General features: G+C 40.9%; 1 protein-coding gene across 1 annotated transcript in view; it reads left to right on the top strand.

Moving 5' to 3' along the window:
- LOC136875606 (protein takeout) overlaps positions 1-22,161 on the top strand; it is a 49,672-nt gene that overhangs the window by 15,458 nt on the left and 12,053 nt on the right. The window contains exons 2-5 of the mRNA XM_067149145.2: positions 933-1,025; positions 3,867-3,999; positions 15,872-16,005; positions 19,480-19,629. Coding sequence (XP_067005246.2) covers positions 933-1,025; positions 3,867-3,999; positions 15,872-16,005; positions 19,480-19,629 — 510 coding nt within the window. The remainder of the gene's footprint in view (positions 1-932; positions 1,026-3,866; positions 4,000-15,871; positions 16,006-19,479; positions 19,630-22,161) is intronic.

The following is a 22,161-nucleotide window of genomic DNA, read 5'->3' as shown; positions in this document are numbered from 1 at the left end:
ATTGAAAGGAAGGTGCCGTGGCCTTAACTGAGGTACATCCACAGAATTTGCCTGGTGTGAAAATGGGAAACCACGGTAAACCAACTTCAGGGTTGCCGGCAGTGGGGTACGAACCCCCTATTTCCCTAATTCGATTTCACAGCTTTGCGACCCTAACCGCACGGCCAACTTCCTCGGTCGAAATAACGTGCGATAACATTAACTTAGTACATCTGATGATGTTAATGAAGTATCATATTATCCTGTTGAATTTCTGAATTCTATTCATCCTTCGGATTTGCCACCTCACAAGCTAGATGCGTCGTAAATTTTATTCGTGACAAAAAAAATAGTTCCCAGAGAAATTCGGAGGAGCTCGGCTTCAGGAAGAAATGCTTTATTCCAAGAATAGACTTAGCACCTATTAATCCCGATAGCCTATACCATTCGTTCTTAAACGGAGACAATTTCCTCTAATATATCCCGTGTCACAATCAATTAGTCAAAGGGACAAACTTTACATAGAGCTTGGATAGATCTCTCCACAGCGGTGTTTAGGCATGGACAACTCCATACAGCATTCTCAATAGTCCGCACATCTATAGACGTACAACTCCCATCTGCAACTATACTCAATATGGTTTATAAGGAAATAGTATAATACCTGTTCTAATTCTGTTCAAATGCCTTATGTGCAACATCTAAAGTTTTATACATAAGATAATTATACTAATATGTTAATTTAAAATTTCGAGTTACTTCTTAAATAATAATTACGACTATCGACGGCCCTGTGTAAGTTTTATTCATAAGATACATTGCCATTTCAAAAAATTTCCTATTAGTTTTCGCAGAGTAATTTCGACTATCGAAGACAGGCTTGCGTACTAGTAGTTTAATAGCATTTTTATTTGTAACAATAGTGTTACTTCAAGAACATTTTTCTGTTTCAGCGCCGTACATCAAAACCTGTGCAAAGAATAACCCGAACTTGAACGACTGCATCATTCAACATGGCCGAGAAGCGCTACCTTACCTCGTTGGTGGTAAGTAATTTTATATTCATGAAGTGTGGAGTTAACACTGTTTAACTTTCTAATAGCGAGGAACTATAGCCCCTGTCACGGGGTCTCAAGGATGGATTTGATTCTAGTGTGACATGGGAAATTCGAGAAAGTAAAAAAAGTATATTTCGCTAACGGCTTTGAAAATGATAATTTGGACAATGGTAGTAAAGAGTTATTAGGCTTAATTATAATCTTTAATGAAGTAATGGTAAAGCTAAAAAAATAAGGAAAACCATTCCTATATAAAATAAATAATTTTTTATAAGTTACAAAAAATGATTACTCTCTCCTCAGTTTCAGAACTAGGGGATGGGAGTATTCTATTCTATTCTAACGGTTTTGATCTTGCTCCATTTTGAGGTAGAAGTTACCTGCCCGAGGCGGTTAAAGCGTGCTCGGTTCACCCGGAGGGACGTGGATCGATTCCTCGTTAGGAAATCGAAACATTTTAAAACGAGATTTCCACTTCCGGAGGAAAAAATGGCCCTGAGGTTTACTCAGCCTAGTCCAAAAATGAGTACTAGGTTAATTCCTGGGTGCAAAGGCTGCCGTGCGTAGAGCTAACCACTCTACCCCACCAAGCGCCGAGGTTATAGATAGTGGAAGCCTTTACCTTCCACCCCTCCAAGGGCCTTCATGGCTTGCACGGAGATGACTCTGCTTGTGCCATATCGAGGTACAAAAATCTCCGTGCCAGGTGTCTAACAATTAGTATAGTTCTGGACACATTGTGTGAGGTGTTACTTGATTCACTCAGTGGTTTCTACATGTATTCGGCAAATATTACCAAATAGTGAACACGTGAGAAATTTATACTGTGGAGAATTAGTACAACATTTTTTCGTTAAATGTCGCGACACATGGACAATAAATTACTACAAAATTTCTGAAAACGCATTGAAGAGAACCGAATGACCAAAAAGTTCTAAATCACCCTTGTCGATCGTCAAAAGGCTTATCGGAGACTTACTAAACTCTTTTATTCGTGAACCACGTCAGATATAAGACTAGATTTATATACTTACAAATATGAGAAAAATAACAAAAATGATATATCCAGAATTGTAATTTTGAAGATACAGTGGTGGTCAAAATAATAGAGCCACCTGGCAAAGGTTTGGAATAAAGTGCAAATTTATTACTAGACATGTTTGTACTATGATGGAAACAAAATTTTACGTTGTACAGGAACCATTACAACAGAGTCACATTGTACCACAGTCAGTTATATAGATAACACAACTCAAACTAATCAATAATATTCAAAAGAATACCAGACCACAGGGTCAAAAAAATAGAGCCAATTGACACAAATATTATGTACTTGATCTCAGTCTTATGAAATTTACAGGAACAGTCATTTTTGCATAGGAGTGCATTAGTACTTCGTGGGGTAACACTTATTTTTGAGGATTTCCCTGCACCTCTTACTCATAGAGTCGACTAAATGCCTGCATTCGTCGCTGCTGATCATATACCAGGCTCTCTGGATTTCTTCCCACAGTTCATCTAAAGATGTAGCTTTTGAGTGGTCAATTCTCTTGTCTACGATCTCCCATAAGATCTCAATGGGTGATGCGTCAGGGAATTGAGGTGGCCACTCTAATACTTCGATATGGTGATCTTGAAAAAACTGCCTTATGATCCTTGCAGTATGGTTTGGATCGTTATCGTGCTGAAATTTCCATTTCAGCAGCATTTCCTCTTCAGCATAAGGCAGCATCACATTTGCCAAGATGTCTTTGTACATTTGTGCGTTCATTACGCCGTTGATACGGTGTATTGGGCCAATGCCGTACCATGAAAAACATCCCCATACCGTAACACTTCCGCCACCGTATTTCACAGTTTTTAAAGTGTACTTGGGATTAAATTCCTGGTTTGGTGGGCGGCGCACATAGACTTTTCCGTCTGAGGGAAACCTATTATACTTGGATTCATCGGACCAAAGGATGTTCTTCCACCAAATATTAGGTTTTTGTTCATTTCTCCGGGCGAACGTCAACCTTTTCTGAACATTAGCTTTTGAAACATGTGGCTTCTGTCTCGCAATGCGTCCATTCAGTTTTGTGGATCTCAGTCGTCTTTGAATCGTTGAGTTTGATGGTTGAACATCATTTTTGTCGCTAAACAAAATGGCTTTCAGTCGTGGTGTTGACAAAAATGGGTTTTTCTTTACTTCCCTAGTGATGAGTCTGTCTACGCGAGGAGTAGTTACACGATGTTGCCCCCTGTTCTCCACCGGTGGCTTTGTTTGTTTTGCCAGTCTAATTGTGTTCTGGACTTGTTTTCGCGAAACGTGTAAATCTTTGGATATTTGATTCATGGACATCCCACTTTTGAACATCCAGAATATTACTATATGCTCATCATCACTTGTATGCTTTGCTCTGCCCATCTAGAAGAATGTAAACAAAACCAAACGTTAATTTACATACAAAATAATATCGAGTGCAGGTTTGTTGACAAATAATATCGCTAGCCCCCAAAACAACTGCAAAAAAATCAATTTGAACGGGACTTCTGTAAAACGGCTCTATTATTTTGACCCATAAGCTTCTTACCTTTATGCCTCTTTTCGCACGTTTAGCTCAAACGCTTCCTTTCGCACGACCACAGATAGCAGCGACGTCTTCCCTGATGTCTAAAACGGACTGACAACACGGCACTCGTGGAGATCTTGCGAACTAATAGATATCCTAGTTCTTAATCCCGTCAATAGAGGTGGCACTATTATTTTGACCGCCACTGTAAATATTATTTGTATTTCTATTCTTGGTTTCATTTCTATGTTGACTGAGAGTCCACCTTCTGTTTCAGGTGATCCGAAGATCAAGTTTCCAGCTCTTGATCCCATGCGTATTCCTGAGGTCAAGTTCGATCATGGTCTGACCGTGACGAGTAGAGACGTAGAGATCACAGGACTGAGAGATGCGAATATTGACAGTATTAGGTATGAAGGACTCCATTATTCTCAACCACAGAATTGAAGTTTATTATCAGCCGCAAATAACAACAAAAATCCTTTTCCTGAGTTTTATGTTTATAAATCGTTCTGCTACTTATCCCAGGTACAATTGTTTTCGGGGCACTGGAACCACCCTGCCTAATTTTGTGTTTTGGCCAGGCACTTAGTGTCGAAATTTTGGAGGAGAAATTTTCAGCCCGTGATTAGCCGGGGTTGAAATCCGCCGTGCCGTCTCAAAATATCCAGAGGACAGTTGAACAAACCAGTTTGCTACCTGTACGACGAGTCACAAAATATCCTGATTTCCAATGGCAGTACAGCTTCAAAACACCCTGCGTATATACAGTATTATCATAATAATGAGAATGAAGTAGTACAAAAAGGTGTGAAAATGTTCATTGTTAACACCGGGGGGGGGGGGGGGGGTGATTTCTTCTAAAGAAATGTACCTCAATCTTGACGTCTGTCTGCCGTATACGAACATATACGACAGGGGTCAGTAGGCCCGCGGATGCCACGAACCCGTGCGAAGTTAGCTCTAGTCCCATGCAGCTATTGCTTTGTCGTATGTGCAAAATCTTGTGGCCTACAAAGTTCATCTGGTTCCATTCTTTTAAATATGTTAGATATGAACAACCTTGACCATTTACAAATTTTACTATGAAAATATTTACAATATTTTCGTAAAAATATATTTACAATATTTTCGTCAGAATGTTGCCGTTATGATGAAGTAAGAGATTATTCTGAAAAAAGTCGAAGTCTCGAGTTTACTCGTATTTAGCTGTAGTCCCTTTCATTCTTTCATATAAAATGCAATATTTTTTTCTTATCCTCAATACTTCGAGATTCATATCCATCCCGATTTGAAAATCAATGTTTTAGATTCTGTTTTCAAACAAGATACCAACTCCTTGAAGCGGGGCCGAGGACTTTTTTTAATCAGACGGTTGAACTTACTATACCATCCTTCAACGTCATTATTTGTTCGGCGTCGTTTCCCATGACAGTTTCACTGCTCAAGTGGCATTTGTAGATTGTGCAACTGGTCGTCGAAAAAGTCGAAACAAACTTTCAAATATCATGAATAATAATAATAATAATAATAATAATAATAATAATAATAATAATAATATTAATAATAATTTCACCCTCAACGTAGCAAAGTACGGCACCCAGCTAGTAAACTTAAGAATTGTTTGTTTTTAAAGTTCCTGTAACTTATATAGCCACCTACATTTCTCGGATATTTTGAGACTGCAACGAATCCGTTTTTCTTGATAGGAAGCCATGAGCTAAGTCGCTGCATTAACCACGCCCCATCTTGAAATTCACGTTCTTGACTGTGAAATCAGTTTGTAATATCTGAAGTGAAAATATCAGTCGACATTTACTAAATATTTACTGAGGAATATGAAAATAATCCACTTTCCTGTGGTGAAGGTAAAATGTTTCATTTTGTTGTACTGGAATCCATTCTGTGTCAGTTTCGCCTTAGTTGATCTATAAGTGTGAAGTTTCCAGTCTGTCGAAACTAACGCACGATTAATAAAATGAAATAATACCTGAAAAATAAAAATAATTATAGATTATACCTGAAGAAGGTACCATTTAATTAAAAACAGAATAACGTTTCCTTCGTTCTTGAAAGAACATCACCATGTTCTACCAAATCACACTTTTTTTTAATAGATGAATATTATGAACAAGTGTAAAAACATTTGTGTACACCTTCCTAATAATTGTTGATCGAGCAAGTTGGCTGTGCGGTTTGGGTCACGTATCGCAGTGTGGGTGGTGGCGATAGAATAACATCCATGGTATCCCATGTCTGTCGCAAGAGGCGACTAAAAAGCACCCCAGGGCCTCTTAACTCGGGAACGTGGGTTGAGACCACGCGGCCCCGAGCTGATTCCTGGCCTTGTGTCAGACCCCTCACTTTAATCTGTCCTATCCGATCTCACTTGGTCAACTCTTGTTCTTTTCGACCCCAACAATATCAGGTTTGCGAATTCTAAGGAGTCTTCCATTTGTACGCTCTTCGTGGACCTTGTCTTCCTTTGGCCGATACCTTCAGTTGTCGAAGTGTCGGATCTCTTCCATATTTTTCCTCTCTGATTGGTGTTATATGGAGGATGGTTGCCTAGTTTTACTTCGTCTTAAAACAATAATCACCACCATCTTTGGTTCACGTAGCTACCAGCCTGCATTCGGGAGATATTGGGTCCGAACCCCACTTTCGACAGCCCTGAAGATGGTTTTCCTTGGTTTCTCATTTTTACAGCAGGCAAATGCTAGGGCTGTACCTTAACTAAGGTCACAGTCGCTTCCTTCCCTCTCCTAGCCCTTGACTATCCCATCATCGCCATAAGACCCAACTGTGCCGGTGCAATGTAAAACAGATTGTAGATAATAATAATAATAATAATAATAATAATAATAATAATAATAATAATAATAATAATAATAATAATAATAATAATAAGCTGCCGAGCTCGATAGGTGCAGTCGCTTAAGTGCGGCCAGTATCCAATATTCGGGAGATAGTGGTTTCGAATCCCACTGTCGGCAGCCCTGAAGATGGTTTTCCGTGCTTTCCCATTTTCACACCTTAACTAAGGTCACGGTCGCTTCCTTCCCACTCCTAGCCCTTTCCTGTTCCATCGTCGCTGTAAGACCTATCTGTGTCGGTGCGACGTAAAGCAACTTGTAATAATAATAATAATAATAATAATAATAATAATAATAATAATAATAATAATAATAATAATAATAATAATTGTTGAAACGTTTGAACTTAATGATAATAATTAAATAACGAAAATAATTAAAAGTGTGATAACGTAACCCGAGCCACGAGACCTTCAATTTTACGTTGAATCTGAATCACTGAGACGTGACTGTTCATTTCAAAAATCACCGGGCGAGTTGGCCGTGCGCGTAGAGGCGCGCGGCTGTGAGCTTGCATCCGGGAGATAGTAGGTTCGAATCCCACTATCGGCAGTCCTGAAAATGGTTTTCCGTAGTTTCCCATTTTCACACCAGGCAAATGCTGGGGCTGTTCCTTAATTAAGGCCACGGCCGCTTCCTTCCAACTCCTAGGCCTTTCCTATCCCATCGTCGCCATAAGACCTATCTGTGTCGGTGCGACGTAAATCCCCTAGGAAAAAAAATAAAATCAAAAATCACTTTGCCATACGAACCACAGCCACCTTGGTGAAAAGCCTGTAACGATGCCACTTTGCTATCACCCCAAACCCTCCGCAAATAGTGCATTCAAGTCAACACCGTACAATTGGCAGACATTCAATAAGGTAAACATGGACAGCTCAATTAATACGGGAGAAGTCATGGTCAGAGGAAAGCGAAATACCTTGAATTATTATGACGCGTGTAATAACCTTCGATCGTGTAAAACATTCAACATCCATGGTTTTTTTTTTCTTTTTTCTTTTCAAGTGGCCTTCGGAGAATCATTCTGCTGTTGCATACGGCTACCTTCCCTCGTCAAGGTGAAAGTTTATGTTGATTTTTTCCTCAAGAACTCGTTATTCAGTAGAGTGAAAGAAGTCTAGTAAGCCTATGAGGGAAATGACCGAGACAGTGCTTGTGTAGAGAGATTTGGGGTTCCATCCTTGGGAGGGAGAAAATAGACAGTATATGCGTAAATGATTTAATTATTAATAATAATAATGTTATTGGCTTTATGTCCCATTAAGTACTTTTTCGGTTTTTAGAGAAGCCGTGCCGGAATTTTTACGTGCCAGTAAATCTACCGACACGAGACTGAAGTATTTGAGCACCTTCAAATACCACCGGACTAAGCCAGGATCGAACCTGCCACGTTGGGGTCAGAAGGAGGGCGCCTCAACCTTCTGCCACTCAGCCCGGCATTTAATTATTCCTCGATCACCTAGTCCTGTGCCTTTACTGGCGAGACCTAGTGTAAACAGTGCACTATGGCTTCTGGTGTGGACTAGAACTAATTTGTTACATTCAATGACCCGTTTCAGTCTCATCCTTGGCTTTGACGATATGAAAGTGACAGAGGTATGAGCGATGCTAGTAATGTCATTCCCTATGAAGCCAGTCCCTGATATGTACGGTTTGAATATGTCACTCGTAGGGTCGGTTGGTGCGTGCATTTCACTGGGCTAACAGACTCAGATGTTATAGCAACTTCTTGCTCGGTGAGGAAAGCAACGGGAAACCACCTCACTCCTCATATTCCTAGTATGCCTCTTCAACGACGCCTAGGCCATCTATGACAGCTGATAGCGTAACTGTTGAGGATGAAACCAGCGTTCGGGGTAAATCGTCAACACACTGTTACGAATAAAACACTGATCTAACTTATTTAGACCAGGCGGGTTGGCCGTGCGGTTAGGCGCACGCAGCTGTGAGCTTGCATCCGGGAGATCGTGAGTTCGAACCCCACTGGCGGCATCCCTGAAGATGGTTTTCCGTGTTTTCCCATTTTCACACCAGGCAAATGATGGGGCTGTACCTTATTTAAGGCCACGGCCGCTTCCTTCCTACTCCTAGGCCTTCCCTATCCCATCGTCGCCATAAGACCCATCTGTGTCGGTGCGACAGGTAAAATAAATTTTTAAAAAACTTAATTTAGGATGACCCAATCGTACACACACGATATTTGCCGGGCTGATTGGCGGTGAGTTTGCATCCGGGCGATAGTGGATTCAAATTGCACACTCGGCAGCCCTGAAGAGGGTTTTCCGTGGTTTCCGATTTTCACACCGGATTTCCTCTATTACCTCTATTAGGACCACTGCTACGTCCTTCTCATTCCTAGCGGTTTCCTATCTTTGTGTCGCCGAAAACCTTCGATGTGTTATTGCGACGTTAAACCGTTAGCAAGATTTATACAATACTATCTGATGTACCCGTGCTTCGCTACGGAATTCTACATTGTATACAGAATTGTAGGTTAGCTAGTGTACACGTTGTGAGCAAGACTATTAAATTGCATAGCACTTAATGTTACCGTAGAAACGCGACGGGGAAGTCACCAAACGTCTTTTCTCATAAGGAGACTGGGTTAGGAATATATCATTGTAACGGTAGGTCCGCTAGGCTACTATCAATCACAATCAAGTTGGGGAGTTTTCATTATAATTTGTAGGCACTCAATCTCCACCTGCCTTTTTAATCCTCAGAAAGACTTTCTTAGTACTTTCCCCAACTGAAATGAACATAGGTCATTACAATGACATCAGTAGGAATAGCACCATTAAAAGCAATACCTCCGAAACCCACTGTCGGCTGCCCTGAAGATGGTTTTCCGTGGTTTCCCATTTTCACACCAGGCAAATGCCGTGGCTGTACCTTAATTAAGGCCATGGCGGCTTCCTTCCCATTCCTAGCCCTTTCCTCTCCCATCGTCGCGATAAGACCTACCTGTGTCGGTGCGACGTAAAGCAACTTGAAAAAAAAAAAAAGCAATACTCAAATGAAAAACCACATATTTTCTCACTTTTAATGAACAGTACTACGCTGATAATCTAACAGTCCAAAGTTCCAGAGCTGGAATGACCAAGCCGCAGACAGCCGTGATTCGTGAAAAATCTTAGTCTTTCTTCGGCGGCAGGGAAGGGGGGGTTATCAAATAGAGTCCCAGGCCAAAAACTATGCTCTTTTGCTAATCTGTTTCCTAGGAGTACCCGATGAATCGCAAAATCTCAATTCACTAACACTGGCGGCGGAAAGAACTATGTGACTTGGAGGCAAATTCTTCCTCCAAGCCAGAGGAGAAACCCCCTCTTCACTGCTAATTTGGAATAAAATGAATGTATAATTTAATAAAGATGAAGAGGAAGAAGCTTTTCTTAAGAAACAGCTCTTTTCAGGGTTGAATTTTAAGTTATTTGGTGAATTGTGGTGCTATAATTTGGAATAGACCTAAATTATAATTCGAGACCAGGTCATACTACTACTACTACTAAGTGAACCTTTGCTTTAAATGTGCACATTGCTCATTCAAAACAGCGCGGCAGAGTAGGGATCGAATAGCTGGAATAGTATGATGAACAAGTGTGTTACGTACCAGCAGTATCAGGAAATATATGAACCAGAAGAATGGCATGCTAAAGAATAAAGTTTTTTAACTCCCCAGCTATTTCCTGCCAATATTCAGTCGGGCTTTTATACTCGGTACACAGCAGTAAACCCATCTATCGGAGTTCAGTGGCAGCATAAGTGACAAAGAACATCACAACAAACAACGGTCAATATTAATGTTATTGTTGATCAATTTTAAGAGCTTTCGATATTGTAGGCCTTCACATTTAGTTTTCTTCCGACTCTGAAATACCACTCTTATAATAATCGGTATGGTAAAACTGAACGAAACAAAATGATCGGAAATTGTATTGCTTCTAACTTTTGTTACGTAGTACTTTTCAATAGGACCAATAACATAAGTACTTAAAAATTAAATATTTGATGCTTTCCCCTAAACTACACTTTCATCCAGGGTGAATAAAATTGTTTATAGCTTAGACTGTATTGTAGTTTCTTATTCCCCGACTCTATATACCGATTTTCATTAAATTCTGTTCACCCATTTTCTCGTGGCTTGGCGCTGATATGGACATAGCAACAAAAACAAATTCACGAATATCTCTGTTATCATACCCGGTACGGTAAAAATGTAGAAGACATAAATGATCGGAAATTTAATTTTATATAACTTTAGTCATGTAATATTTATCGATAGGACCATTAATAATATAAATATTCGAGAATTAAATTTCAGGCCTTCCCCTAAAGTACCATTTCACTCAGCGTGAACAAAATAATTTATAGGCTAGATTGTAGTGGTTCATCCCCCGACTTTACATACCGATTTTCATTAAATTCCCTTCAGCCGTTTCCTCGTGATGCGTGTACAGACAGACAGACAGACAGACAGACAGACAGACAGACAGACAGACAGACAGACAGACAGACAGACAGACAGACAGACAGACAGACAGACAGACAGACAGACATTACGGAAAAGTAAAAAGTGCATTTCCTTGTTACTGTGGAGATGACCGATACATGAATATAATTCTTTTCAAATTCTGAGCAATGTACAGACAAAACTCTTATTTTAAATATATATAGATTTGTTTTTTCGCCGCATCTACTCAGGCAGATCTTATGGTGACGATAGGATAGGATAAGGCTAGGACTGGGAAAGAAGTCACCGTGGCCTTAATTAAAGTACAGCCCTATCATTGTCTGGTGTGAATATGAGACACGACGGAAAACCATCTTCAGGGCTGCCGACAGTGAGGGGTTAGAACCTACCATCTTCGAGAGCAAGCTCACAACTACCCAACCAACTCGGCTAGTCATTAGTTTCATCTCTAGATAAGCGGCGAGGTGTTGATCTCTGGATACCAAAAAGGTGGGTTCGAATCCAACAGACGTAGTCAGATATGAGAAGGATGGATAATTCTGTATGTTACTCTGAACTTCACGTCGTAAATGAGCTGTGGTGGCAAATCCTGTGTGCTACCTGATGAAACTGTTATACCATGCGGTTCTTATTCTTCTTTCTATTATTATTATTATTATTATTATTATTATTATTATTATTATTATTATTATTATTATTATTATTTTGGCTTCTTTTCCAACTACTTGGGGTTGGTATTTAGTGTAGATTTGGCCCAGTTTTACGACGAATGCATTTCCTGACACCAAACCTATGTAGAGGGATGCATTCACTATTACATATTTCCTGAGTGGCTCAGACGGTTGAGGCGCTGGCCTTCCGACCTCAGCTTGGCAGGTTTGATCCTGGCTTAGTCCGGTGGCATTTGAAGGTGCTCAAGTCTGCGTCAGTCTCGTGGCGGTAGATTTACTGGTACGTTGAAGAACTCCTGCGGGAATAAATTCTGGCACCACGGCGTCTCCGAAAACCGTAAGAGTAGTTAATGGGACGTAACAAACATAAAGATTTCAGACCTACAGCGCTTCTGTGTCACCTCTACAAATTGTTCGAAAGATTGATTTTAAAACGCATTTTACCTACCATTGACTCATTACTAATACCACAACAGTGTGGGTTTGTCCTGGCAAGAGCGGTACCGAACAATTACTGAACCTAACGCAGTTTATAGAGAATGGATATGAAACCCGTAATATCACAGGTGCAGTCTTTGTGGATCTCTCAGTAGGATATGATACTGTCAGCCATCAAATAGTTCTAGACAAGGTCTACAATCTGACGAGCGATAATGGTTTAACTAGACTTATCGCTACGCTTCTCCAGAACCAGAGGTTTTTCGTCGACTTCCAAGGACAGCGTAGCTGTTGGAGGACACAGAAAAAATGGTCTACTCCAAGGAAGTGTGTTGGCTCCATTACCTTTCAATATTTACACGAATGATCAGCCAGTATTTTTGAACACCAGAAGCTTCCTGTATGCTGATGACTTTGTCCTGGCCACAGTTGAAAGCAACTCTATTTAATGCGCTTGAGTGCCTGTCACGATATTGCAGTGAAAACCAGTTGAAACCTAACCCTACAGAAACTCAGGTGTGTGCATTCTACCTGAAGCACAAGGAAGCTCATCGGGAACTCGAAATAGTGTGGTCTGGTATCAAATTACGGAACTGTGACACTCCAAAATACCTTGACAGAACTTTCACATTCAAGAAGCACTGCATGAATTGCAAACTCAAAGTGTCGGCAAGGAATAACCTACTTCGTAAATTGGCTGGTCCATAGTGGGGTAGTCAACCGCAAACCCTCAGTACATCTGTAATGGCACTTTCTTATTCCGTCGGAGAATATGCATGTCCTGTTTGGTATTCATCATCCCATGCCAGACAGGTGATGTGGCCCTCAACGTGACATGCAAGCTAGAGACTAACTGCTTAGAGTCTACTCCACTTGACAAGCTCTATTGTCTTGCAGGGATTTCTCCAGTTTGTATTCGAAGGAAAGTAGCTGCAGACAAGGAGAGGGCTAGAATGGAGCAACAAAGTACTCATCCCCTGCATGGACATACACCTCCATCCCAGAGACTGAAGTCAAGGAAAAGTTTCCTACGAACGTCTGAGGAAATAAGTGGATAACCTGACTGAAGGAGTACAGCTTTGGAAAGCCAAGGTCCCCGTCATCCCAGGACAGATGACAGGTGCAGAACGTTTGCCACCTTGATGTCAAGAAAACTTGTCTGTCTGGAAGCCCTTGAACAAACTGAGGACAGGAGTGGGCAGATCCAAAGTCAGCCTAGCAAGATGGGGCTATATCGACTTTAGTAACATCAAATGTAACTGTGGCGAAGAACAAACTATGCAGCATAATTATGCTCTAGTGTTCATTGTGCCCATCTCCCTGCATTGAAGATGATATTTTTTATGCAACACGGAATACACTTGTTGCTAGGTTCTGGTCGAGATTGGTGTGAAGTGCTTTTTATCTGTGTTATATAGTTTGTTGTGTAGTTTAGTATGTATAATTGAACTATGTAAATGATATTTCTGCTACGATAATAAATACATGATTAAAACATTTACTTCTCCTTCTTCTTTATCGGTTTACCCTGCAAGGTCGGTTTTCCCTCAGACACAGCGAGGGATCCCACCTCTACCGCCTCAAGGGCAGTGTCCTGGAGCTTCAGACTCTGGGTCGTGGGATACAACTGGTGAGGAAGACCGGTACTTCGCCCAGGCTGCCTCATCTGCTATGCTGAACAGGAGCCTTGTGGGGGTATGGGAAGATTGGAAGGGATAGACAAGGAAGAGGGAAGGAAGCGGCCGTGGCCTTAAGTTAGGTATCATCCTGGCATTTGCCTGGAGAAGTGGAAACCACGGAAAACCACTTCCAGGATAGCTGTGGTGGGAATCGAACCCACCTCTATTCAGCTGACCTCCCGAGGCTGAGTGGACCCCGTTCCAGCCCTCGTACCACTTTTCGAATTTCGTGGCAGAGCCGGGAATCGAACGCAGGTCTCCGGGGGTGGCAGCTAATTACATTAACCACTACACAAAAACATTTACAATCGATGAAATTAAATTATGGTTTCCTTCTGAGAACTTAAGATTTGAAATAAATTATTATTATTATTATTATTATTATTATTATTATTATTATTATTATTATTATTATTATTATTATTATTATTATTATTATTATTATTATTATTATTTGAAAAAGAGGCTTTCTCTTCTGGAGAGGCATATCGTTCCTGGAGTTCACACAGCTTACTATGTACTCGGTTAACTGGAGAAGGCAAAGCTAGCTGAGCTTAGAGCTAACAACTGTTGCCCTTCTAGTTTGAGGTTATGGATAACGGGAACCTTTGTATCCTCTCCTGGAGCAGTAAATGTGCTGGGGTTAGTAAAGTGGAAACTTTGGTCATCAACCAATGTAACTTAATTGTGTTAGCCTTCAGCTTAGAAACTTGGATGGTCATGGGGTCATCAACCTCAGTGACTTAGAGTAGGGCCATATGCCACCGTAGAATCATTTTCCTTGCGGTCATCATCCACAATGACTTAGAAGTTTAGATGTCGGTCCATGACATAGTCGCAGGTCACATCGATTCAATTAAGGGTCCATGCCGTAGAACCACTGTGTGGCACACACCGATTGGACTGCCTTAATTATACCCAGAGTCCAGAGTTCGTGTTACGAGGACTAGAGCATAAAGAATCACTATGATGGTACATGGAGTCTCACATAGAAGCCGAATCTAAGGATTTCCAGACTTTCTTTTCTTTAATTAATAATTGAGACAATGGCTTCTAATAAGGATGCCCATCAGGCAGTTATGTCAAAGGTTCACACCAGTGTTCTGACCTCCTGTGTAAAATGATTGTGGTGTCCAGTGGACACGATTGGATCCCAATGATACCGGTGGTAAATGATTAACTCTTCAGAGACTACTTGAATAAATAGGAATATTTTTTAAACAGACCTTTCATTTGAGTAGATAGGTTAGAATTACTGAACCCTACCTTTACCTCAGCAAGTGACGAAGAACCCGATACGACCCAAGAGACAGATCTCATGAAATTTTGCTGATAGGTAAGGAAGGTAGGTATCCTTCATAGTGGACCAGTAGGGTTCAATATAAAGAGACGATCTTGACGTTGAAGTCAGTTACTGCGAGTTACTGAACTTAGTCATTGGTAGTTGTTGGAAGACAGTTGTTGATTTGACATGCCGTAAACGCAGTCTTCATATTGAAGTGACATGTCCGTACGCAGTCAACTGTTTTATTTGTGTTCAAGGTTGTACAGTAATGTCCATGTGCTCTGTTATTAAGTTGTTCTTAATAATGGCGTCTTGTTGATATTCTCGAAGTGAAGTGTTTTGATACTGTGATTAAGGTTATGTGTGTGTTAATTTGTGTATATATGTGTATATATGTGAATAAAATTAATTGTACCAACTGACAGCATCTCGTGTCCGCCTTCGCAAAGTGAAGTTCTGGGCAACAGAAATAATCTTTAGGCCTCGTCAACGTAATACCGTCGGGGCTGTAAAAGAGCAAGATTTGGCCGAGATAGATCTCGTAAGATAGATTAAAAAAGGAGGCTGGTGCAAATAAGTAGACGCAGTTCCAGAATGAGTTAGGGGCCCATGGTCGCCAACCCACACTATGAAATTAAGAACCCTCTGGAGTTACCTCTCTAAGTCGCCTCTTATGACAGGCAGAGTATACTGTGGATGTGTTCTACATCCACAACTACAAGTGTTGTTAGGTTAACGGACGAATATATTGTATTACTCCAGCAGCTCAGAAGAATACTCGTCGTCGGTAGATCTAAAATCTATGAAATGCCAGGCTAGAGGTATTAATGTGTTATATTTGTCACTTTTCTTTTTTCAGAGTCGACTTAGACAAGCAGCACGTTGAGAGTGAGTACTCAATTCCTAGACTGCAGATAGTCAGCAATTATGAAGTCACCGGCAAGATCTTGTCCCTACCCATCCAAGGAAATGGAGTCTCCAACTTCACGTTTGGTAAGAACAGTTGTGTATGTTTCACTTCCAGGTGGAATGAACTGCAGACAGTGGCGGCTTATCGTGGTCCTTAAAACTATAATTAGGCCTATAGCATAGAGAAGTAGCGTGTTTTACTATAAACTACTATTTACAAGTTCACTGGCATTTGATTTTTTCACTCGACACAGTCACACACACACACACACACACACACACACTGCACAACGGCGCGTTCAACTTCCGGTCCCCGACACGACTTCTCACAGTGCAGTGTTGTTCCAGAGCTTTCCGCAATAGCATGCCTCGTTAGCTCCGCGCAGTCGTCCAACGAACGCACTCCCGATGAATGACTCGTCACGGACTCACGAACGGGTCGTAATACTTACTTTCACTCGTGATCGACGCATTTCAGGCTGACTCACTTGAGACTGACTCCAGACTGACTGGCGTGCGCCAGTTGTGCTTTTATAAAGACCCGTGGAAGATTCTTTTGTAGTCCACTTTTCAGATCATTCTGAGTGCGTGGTGCATTGTTATTTAGCTCTCAGCTTCATCTAGTAGATTGTTTTACTCGCTACCGGCTCCGTCCACATTGTCTTCTCTCCGCCGCGATTATCATCTGTCGCTGACATTATTGCGGCCGCACCGATCTCGGCCTTAATAATAATAATAATAATAATAATGAAAACCTACAACCTGTATTCCAGTTATTGACCGGGTCAGGGATCTAATGAATGAATCATATACAGGCTATTAGTACGATGGGGTCGCCACTCACAAAGTGATTTATTAATGACTGATAGATACTATGAAATGAGACTGGAGAGTGTTGCTGGAATGAAAGATGACAGAGAAAACCGGAGTACCCGGAGAAAAACCTGTCACGCCTCCGCTTTGTCCAGCACAAATCTCACATGGAGTGACCGGGATTTGAATCACTGTATCCAGCCGTGAGAGGCCGACGCACTGCCGTCTGAGTCACGGAGGCTCTAATAATAATAATAATAATAATAATAATAATAATAATAATAATAATAATAATAATAATAATTCTGAGAAGTCTTCACACGTATCAACACGTTTGAAACAGCCTTTCGACTCACTCAAACCATATATGACAAAAGGTCTGTCTCTCGAAATGCAGAAAAATAGACATTATCAAACTGTAATTAGACCTGAAGTAGTATATGCGGCACAATGTTTAACACTTCAAACACAAAGCTTGTTTGAGATTTTGGCAATTAAGGAAAAGAGGATTATCCGAAAAATTCTTGGTCACAGCTCCAAAGATGCTGTTTGCAGACTTCGGAGCAACTTAGAAATATACACCCCACACCGAAAAGATATCAAGCGTAATTCGGAAAAGAATAACGTTTTACGCTTATCTCTTCAGATTGCCAGCTGAAAGAATCTTTAAAATTTTTGTTATCCTACTTCAGAAGTCTAAAAACGATTCATCCTTGACTGGTGGAGATCGATAAGGATCATTTGAAGTAGGGAGTCGCAGAAACAGACATTCAACTCCCAGCACCACTAAGACACAAACTTAGACAGGTTCATCAAGAAGTCCCACGTCGACTGAAGCATGTCCATTCTGATACATGGAAGAAAGCATACTCCTAAAGGATGAAAACCTGGTGGGCCCGCAAGAAGACAAACAGTTCAGATCTTGCGGTCTTTAATGGCTCTAACTAATAATAATAATAATAATAATAATAATAATAATAATAATAATAATAATAATAATAATAATTACTGAGTGAACTTAGTAGCTCAGTAGTTGCTTTTGCCGATCCCAAGCCCGGATAAAGGAGCACGGTTGTCATTAGGCCGTGAAACAGATGCCTCAATAAAAATCAAAGCCTTCCAAGACTAACAATCCTGGTAGTACTCGGAGTGAGCAATTGCTCCAAATCAAATTCAAGTTTACAAGCATGATGACACAACAGAAACGAACTATTACTCCAGGTGGTAACGCTCTGCAGGAATCCACCGTCGCTGACATGCGACGCACGCATCCCGATCGAATTACAACGTCATGCTGAAGACGAGTCGGAGAGTCTCGGAAACTCCAAACAGTCACGAAAACTCAGACCCAAATCTAAGACTTTTCTAGCATACGTCAACATTAAACTGTCTCACACAAGCCGTAATGTGAAACAACTGACCAAACCCCTCCATGAAAACAAGATATCTGTAATAAAATGGCAAGAAACCCGCTTCACAGAGGAAAACATTTTCGAATCAGGCAATAAAAATAAAATGGTGTATGGCTTTTATTTCCGGGGTCTTCGGCTCGCCAGGTGCAGGTCTTTCGATTCGACGCCCGTAGACGACCTGCGCGTCGTGATGATGAAGACGACACATACACCCAGTCCCCGTACCATGGGAATTAACCAATTATGGTTAAAATTCCCGACCCTGCCGGGAATCGAACCCGGGACACCTGTGACCAAAGGGCAGCACGCTAACCATTTAGCCTTGGAGCCTGACTTCGAATCAGATGGGTACCGTTTTTTCAAGAGCAAAGCCCAGAAAGAAGTAATGAAGAGCACCTCCAACCTTCTGCACGAATTTTGAAGCCAACACGTCAATCCTAGGCCTGTCTCAAATTTTGTACCTCTAAACGATAGGCTATGCCTACTATCCTTGCGCTGTGCAAACCAAACTTATACGTTAGTCAATGTCCACAGGCCGACTAATGACCAAAACCAGACTCTGAGAACACAGATTTAGGAACACCCTCGATGTCAGCATCACGAAAATTCTAAAACACCACGTCAAGATCTTAAAGTGATTTTTTGACACTACTAGGCCCATTGTCGATATGCATACTATCGAGGTGATTATTGTTTTAATAGGAAGTACAACTGGGCAACTATCCTCGGGATACCGAGGACCCGTTACAAAAATGTTTGTAGGTAGAAAATAAACTATCATTAAGCCTAAACTTATCAGACTTTAAAAATGATTTTGAGACTGTCAAGGTAAGAAAGTTCAGAATGCTATTGATGATAGATATATAATTCTACAAACTCGTAAAGTTATTATACAACAATTGTGATATTTTTTTTTTGTATTTTACTTGTTTCAAATAATGTATATGTGTACCAATTATTGTAAAAGGTGTATTTGCAACTTAATGATATAGTTGAGGAAGATGGGCCCTGCTATCTTGATATTTCAGAGGGCCCAGAATTTATGTGGATAGCTCTGAGTCTACATCCTATTTACATGGCACCAGTAGCATGCTCGTACTGGCAGTTTAGAAGTTCATTATATTGGTTTGTAATTATCGCAATAAGGTCATATGATCTTTCAGAATGTGTTGTTACATTTGAGTTCCATCGCTCTTTGTAAGTGCTTAGCGCCTTTTGGTCAGTTAGTGTTCATAAACTGATCATATGTGCAAATGTGCTCGCAGCAGGAAACGTCTTCGATAATGATCGCATTGCCTCCTTATACACAGTATTTGTGTTTTTATTTTTTCAGTTGGAAACAAAGCAAAACATTCCTTCGACTTCGACTTGGTGGAGAGAGAAGGGAAGAAGTACGCCGTGTCGAAGAACGGTAAACTTCAGTTCGACTTAGACCAGGCCTACTTCAGCTTGTCTAACCTCTTCAACGGAGATCAGACCTTGGGTACGTAGCATTGTGATACTTTTGCCTCTTTGCCAATTACACGGGTGGGGGGAGATGGGGGCTCTGCCCGTTGGGTTTTCGTGATTACTAGAGCCCGGATTTTTTAAAAATGCATATGCGCATATGCAATTGCATATTTTGACATATTTTGAGGGTTAGTGCATATTCTAGACGTAACAGCATATTCCGGTATATAATGTCTGAATTTAAGGATAATTCCAAGAACTACTAAAATAAATCTGTTTTGTACACCCCTAGCTAGTTGCCTATTTTATGTGCATCCCTCGCTAGTTGGTATTTTCGACTGTCCGTGTAACGGCACTTTACTTTCACAATTGACAATGGCAACAGATAGCTTAGGTGTGGGTAGGCAGGCTGGACTTCCCTGAATTCCTGTCTCTACCACAGCAGATAATAATCTCAGGGGGCTGGGCACTTGGTCAGGACAGAAGTATCTTCAGTTCACTAGTTACGTTCCATTTTAGTGCCCTGCATCTCATTTCTAAAAGTGTTAGTTTTTAAAAAATGCCTAAGGAAAAGAGCAGCAGAAGAGATTTACTAAATCAGTGGGTGTCGGGTAATAGGGACTATTCAACAGATGGTGTCATCGTGTACTGTCAAGTTTGCTCAACGGAAGTGAAATGTGAAAAGAAATTTCAGCTTGAACAGCATTCAAAAACAACTGCACATATTAAAGCAAAGGAGGAGAAGAACAGCAAACCACAACAACTACTTCTTACACAGGTAAAGCCCAAGTCCTGCAGTCTTAATACATTTTCAAATGATCTTTGTAGGGCTTTCGTATGCGGCAACATTCCATGGAATAAATTAAACAATCCAGTTCTGCGATCATTTCTCGAGAAATATTGCGTAAATCAAAAAATAACAGATGAATAAACTCTTAGGAAAAATTACCTACCTCCGCTATATGAATCTACCCTGGAATTGATCCGTTCTGATATCGGAAGGAACTGTGTCTGGATATCGGTGGATGAGACAACGGATTCGTGTGGCCGTTACATAGCAAATTTCGTGGTTGGTAAATTACATCCAGACGAACCCGGTAAGCCACATCTTCTTGCTTGTAAAGTACTAGAGAAAACCAACCATAGCACAATAGCAAGATTTGTAAATGATTCTCTGCGACTATTGTGGTCATCTGAAATTGAGACTGACTGTTGTAAAGTGCTTGTACTACTCACAGATGCAGCTTCGTATATGTTGAAAGCAGCAAAGGCCCTCCAAGTATTTTATCCAAAACTCATACACGTAACCTGTTTAGCGCACGGATTACACCGCATTGCAGAAGAAATACGCGCACAGTTTCCAGCTGTTAACAATTTAATTGGATGTGGGAAGAAACTGTTTCTGAAAGCACCAGATCGTGTCCAGCTCTACAAAGATTGTCTACCTGAAGTTCCTTTGCCACCTGAACCTGTCCTGACAAGGTGGGGGACATGGTTATCTGCAGTATCATTTTATCAGGAACATTTTAATGAAGTGAAAGAAGTGGTTACAAAACCTGAAGATGAACATATTGCGTGTGTCCGTGATGCAAAAGGTGTGTGTGAAACCGCTACTGTTTATCAAGATGTGAATTTCATTCATGCACATTTTTTCTAAACTTCCGAAAGCCATTGGAGCTTAGAATCTTCTGGTACTCCCCTCCATGAATCACTTGATCTCGTTGAAAAAGCTGCATCTTCGTTGAATTACGCTCCAGGCGAAATTGGAGAGAAGATTAAATGCAAGTTAGAAAAGGTGTTGAATTCGAACCCAGGACTGAAGAAGATTAAGTTAATTAGTCAATACTTGAGTGGAACTAGGGTATCCTTGCCAGATGTATGCTCCGAAACGTTGGTGCCCATGTATAGGGACCGTGCGAATGGCGAGTGGTGCACTCTTGCGACTACCTCAGAAAACGTTTGATGGGGTAAGCTGAAAGCCAGCGCTCGAGTTAGTTCCATGACGGTGTTAACTGAAAGAATGGAGAGTCGAACGAGTAAAAGTAAAAGTAAACAAAACTTTCACTCATCTCCCAGCAAGGAATTGACATTAACATTTATTGTAGGGAACTTCTTCAAATTAAAATGAACTAGCCTCGTGTTCATCCTGTTTTATTATGAGACATAAGGTGGGTTTTGCAGCATGGTAAGCCTCTCAACGTTGGCCAAAAAAGAGAAAGCAATGTCTCCTCAACCGCTGATAGCGTTTGGGACCGAATACAATGTATCTTTGTTACTGTTAGTTCCCTGCATTGAAAACTTTGAAGTGCGTCAGTGAGCAAGATAAAAAGGTAAAAGTGCATACACGTGTCCCTCAATGTGACACTACCCGTACCCGTAACGACATATTCCGAATTAATGGCAGATAATACTGAAAATAAAACCTTTCCAGTAAGGGAATGGCAGTACACATGATTTGCTCATGCCTTGAAATTTTCCCAGGGATACTTCCTTTAGGAGAATATACAAACAGTTCACATAAGTTGATGTTCAAAACATACACGGATATCTGCACTTGGGTGTAGTA

Source organism: Anabrus simplex, chromosome 6 (genome assembly GCF_040414725.1).
Source record: "Anabrus simplex isolate iqAnaSimp1 chromosome 6, ASM4041472v1, whole genome shotgun sequence".
NCBI lineage: Eukaryota > Metazoa > Arthropoda > Insecta > Orthoptera > Tettigoniidae > Anabrus > Anabrus simplex.
This window is presented reverse-complemented; position numbering and strand designations above follow the sequence as displayed.